This window comes from Phaethon lepturus, unplaced genomic scaffold, assembly GCF_000687285.1.
Source record: "Phaethon lepturus isolate BGI_N335 unplaced genomic scaffold, ASM68728v1 scaffold22274, whole genome shotgun sequence".
NCBI lineage: Eukaryota > Metazoa > Chordata > Aves > Phaethontiformes > Phaethontidae > Phaethon > Phaethon lepturus.
In genome coordinates, this window is record NW_010534299.1 from 1 (window position 1) to 4,241 (window position 4,241).

Genomic DNA, 4,241 nt, shown 5'->3' on the forward strand with positions numbered 1-4,241 from the left:
GGAAGTGGAAAAGAGCAACAGAAAAACATCCAGGCAGCCTCTGGCTTTAAAGAATTTATTCTGAGCAAAAATACCCCAACAAAAAGTTGTGCAAAAAGAACAGAGACAGGAGTGGTCATTACAAAAGTGTTCACAGATACAAAAAATTCTCTGAGCAATGCCCGGGGCGCAGAGCGTGGCCCCAGCGCGGAGGCTACGGCACGCGTGGCTTCAGCGTGCAGCGAGCAGCCCCGCGGGCAGGATTGTCTCAGTGAGGGAATGCAAAGGTCCTCAGCACCCAAACTCTGCTCGGGTCGTGCCGGAGCGAGCCGGGGTCAGCCCCGGCACGCACGCTCGAGCGGTCCTTCCTACAACACCCGCCTCACCAGTTGCCGTACCGGCGAGCAGAGGTTGCTGCTGTGTCGTCGTCGTGCCACGGCCGCCGGCCCCTCGACGGGTGCAGGATCAAGCCCATCCGGAGCAGGACGCCTGGCCCTGAAGGACTCCCTTCAGCTCCACATCTTCCACCAGCATCTGTGGCTGCCCCCAGCCTCGGAGCCGGGCTTCCCTCCAGGGAGGTGATGCCAGAGCTGCAGCTCCGGCACCCCCGTGCCGGTACCGCAGTTTGGGGGTCAGTTTTCAGCCCCATCGCGGGAGAGGCATCAGCACGTTATGCAGGTTTGGTGCTGACACACAGGAACCAGCTTCCCCGTTCTTGGTAAACGGCACCAAAACGCTGCCGCAGATCCATCCCTCCCCCAAGTCCTCTGCCCTGGTAACAGCAGACGGAAGCCTTCACAGTTTTGGCAGGCTAGCCCAAACCATTCCCCCGTCCGGGCATCACCGGGCTCGCGGCGAAGTTTATCAGCAGCAGATGAAGTTTCTGCTTCATCTGGCCAGAAAAAGGCCTTTTACTTTCTTAGGGAACTGCAATCCTGCTGAGCTGCTGCAGAAGGGCTGCACCTGCATCACCACAGGACTCAAACCCGAGCAACGTTAAAATATTCTCTAGTCATCCCGAGAAATACCTCCAAACTCCTGTTTTCCATGACAGGATTTGTCCGAGCACGGCCGCTGCAGGCAAGGGGGGAGCAAATATCCCCCCTTTGACCCCCCAAATCCTGGAGCAGTTATCAACCCTCCGCGTCCTGCTCAGCCACGCACGGAGCCGCTCCACACCACGGAGTCTCGTGTGCTCTCCTACCACGCACGAGTCCACACCACCACGCGTGGTGTCGGTCCGTAGGACAGTCACGACAAGAGCAGTTGAGGGCAGTGAGCGGAGCCGGGGGCTCGGCACTGCAGGAGCTCTGGTCCCACGGCCATGTCCCATGTCCCGACCGAAGTGCTGCGAGGGTACAGGCTTTCATCCCAAGGGATCGCCACGCTGTCAACCGCATCTGATGCGCTTCTCTCAACAGGTCATGCAGCGTGGACGGATGTTGTCTGAAGGAGGGTTTGGATCAATCTGCAAAGCCAAGTTCAGACTCAAAAACCTCGACAAGGGGCACATCCCAGCCATCTCCAGCAGCCCTCCCAGCCCAGGGGGATTTGTTACCTCCGAGTACAGAGGAGGTGGTCGGAAGCGAAACTCCTGGATGTAGGCGAAGAAGGGACCTTCCAGGATGCCGCCGAGTTCGCTGCGGCACGGCGGAGCCAGGCTCTGCTCGGCCTCCGGACTGGACACAACCGCCGAGTATTCGGGGGGAGCTGAAGAGAGAAGGGAGGCATCAGGGAATAGGAAACATCTCTCCACTGATGGGAGAGTGGGTAAAAGGGCTTCAAATCCAGTATTTCCCAAACCCTCCCAGTTCCCAGGGAGGGAGCACAGGAGGTGCAGCACCACAACCAAAAAATTAAGCAAAAATTCAAAAGCTGGTCCTGGAGCAAGAGGCACGCTTGAGAACTGGTCAATCCAGAGTGGGTTGGCCAGGGGGATTTGCAGCACCCAGAGAGATCCCGGGAGAGGGAGACGCTCACCCTCCGGCTGCTCCGGGATGGTGCTCAGCCAGTCCAGGTTGACGCTGTACTGGCTGCTGACACTGGACGTGCGGCTCCCGAACGGATGCAGCGGGATCGTTCCGATGACAAGCGGCAGTTCAAGGAGCAGCTTGGACGTCCCAGGAATATCCACACAAACCTGCAGAGACAGGAGACAGCGGGGAAGCTTAGCAGCTGGTGTCTTCCCAGTCCAGAGGGGCAGATATCTCCCCAGAGCACTGGCTCGGGCTGGCCAGGAGGGAATTCTTGCACTGGGATGCAAAGGGAGATGCGAATGCTCCTGCACGAGCCCACGTGCTGTGCGTGAGGGGCAATGGGGAGAGCAGGCACGGCTGCACAGGGGGAACCCCAAGACCTCACACAAATGACCAGCCCCCAAAATCTCTGCACCAGCCAAAAGCAGCAGGCACAACGAGCCCAGCTCTGGTGAGAAGGGGAACGCTCAACACCGAGCTGTGCCGCCCGCAACGCTCCCCGCGAGGTCCCTCACCTTCAGCGAGTATTCCACCTGGAGGATGCGGCACTGGAGGATGGACGGACCCACCGGCGGGATCTTCAGCGCCCGCCCGTGCCACACTTCCCGCTTCCCCGCTGCAATGGAGTCACCGACGATGCTGGTCACCACCGCCTTCTTCTGCTTCTTGGTGCCCCGAGCGATGAAGGTCTGAGTCTGGATGATGGCCGCCTTGGGCACCACTGCTCGGCTTGTGCAGTTGTCGATCTCGGCAAAGATAGGGATGACCTCACCTACCAAAACAGACACACATGTTGGAGGAGGGGAGACGGAGCCCGGTCCTGCCTCAGGGAGCTCCGGCACAGGCTCAGCTGAGCTATCCGGCGCTGCAGGCGCAAGGTTCAGTCCAGCGGCAGGCTGGCCGCATCAGGTGCGCACGCTGCAGCTCTGCCACCGATTTCCTGCCAGAAGGCAAGAGCCCAGCTCACAGCGACTGCAAATCCCCTCCTGCTGGGGTCTGCCCCAGGGCCCGCAGAGGTTTAAGGGCACTGGCATGTCATCTCACCTGGAGTGTAGCCTTTTCGGTCAATCTTGGCAGTCACGGAGACCTGGCCACGATTGCAGTACCAGGCACGAGCGAGTTTCTCCCTAGCGCCTGCCTGGGGAGCCTGGAGAAAGGAAAATATTTCAGCTATTTAGTAAGAAAGGATGAAACTCAAAACAAGCACCTCCCTGGCACTGAGAACCTGCCGGGGAGCATCAGCAACTTCTCAGTTATCTGATGCAAGATGCTGTTGCAATGCATTGGAGTTCCCAAAAAACTAAGAGATACAGGTGACCTCTGCCCAGTGCAGGTAACGCCGGAGGGCACAAGTTACGGGGGGCAAATATTCCCTCTGGCAGTCAGGCCTGCATTGTAACGCCGGAGGGGAGGCAAACACCGTCCTCACAGGCTTCCCGGGGGAGTTCTGGGTGCCGCTGCCCCGAGGCGGAGCAGGGGAGCTCACCAGCAGTGCAGGCGTGTTGATGTCGATGGGTTCAATCACAGTGAACTCCTTCTTCACCTTCTTCACTGTCGACCAGGGTCTGTGCAGTTTGGCTTTCACCCAGTAGCGCACGCTGCCGTGCTTCCCCTCGAAGGAGGTAGCCAGGGTCCTGCGTAGAAGCAACGAGCAATTTAGAAGGGCTTTGCTGAAAGAATCTCCTTTTTGAGGTGCCCTGGGCCCTCCCAGGACCTGTGTCATGCACCAAGCGGCTCCTCTCCCCCTTTGCATTAAGGCAACAAGAAAAATGTGAACTTACTCGGGGAGCTGGAAGGTGAAGGGGAACTCGTGCCTTCCTGCCTGCAGGACAGTGACTTCACCATTGTCTGTGGGCAAACCAGATTGAAGACGATTATCTCTCTCCTGCAGACCTTCCTCCCCGAGCAAATCGGTGGCGGAGATGTACAGTACACAGCAGAAGAGCAGCACGATGGCACAGGAATATTTCTGCCAGGGTTAATCTGCGGCCACACTAACGCAGCCGCGACACGAGAGCCGGGCGCCGTCTGCTCTCCACGTGTCTCCAGGCATGCGTGACCCAGGGCACCTCCTCGAGAGCCGGGCAGCTCCCCTGGGTGGGCTCTGCTTCGCCCTGCACTGCGCCTCGGGGGCGAGAGCCCAGAGGTGCTCGGCCAAGCCAGGAGCAGCGCTGGGAGGGTGGCCAGACAAGCCCCCCATGCCCCCCCCCCGGGTTCCAGGGCCTCTGGGGATCATGCAGACCACCCCCCTGCTCAAAGCCAGCTCCTGAACCTCTGCAGGAGTTT

At 59.5% G+C, this 4,241-nt stretch overlaps 1 protein-coding gene across 1 annotated transcript; it reads right to left on the reverse strand.

Annotated features, from left to right (window-relative positions):
• Positions 1–1,393: 1,393 nt before the first annotated feature.
• ARRDC2 (arrestin domain containing 2) lies at positions 1,394–3,924 on the reverse strand (the record flags this gene model as incomplete). The annotated part of the gene is made up of 7 exons (XM_010285488.1): positions 1,394–1,447; positions 1,538–1,689; positions 1,960–2,119; positions 2,471–2,727; positions 3,000–3,102; positions 3,442–3,589; positions 3,737–3,924. Coding segments are annotated over 7 exons (1,062 nt in total), but the record flags the coding sequence as incomplete, so codon positions are not given.
• Between the last annotated feature and the right edge of the window lie 317 nt (positions 3,925–4,241).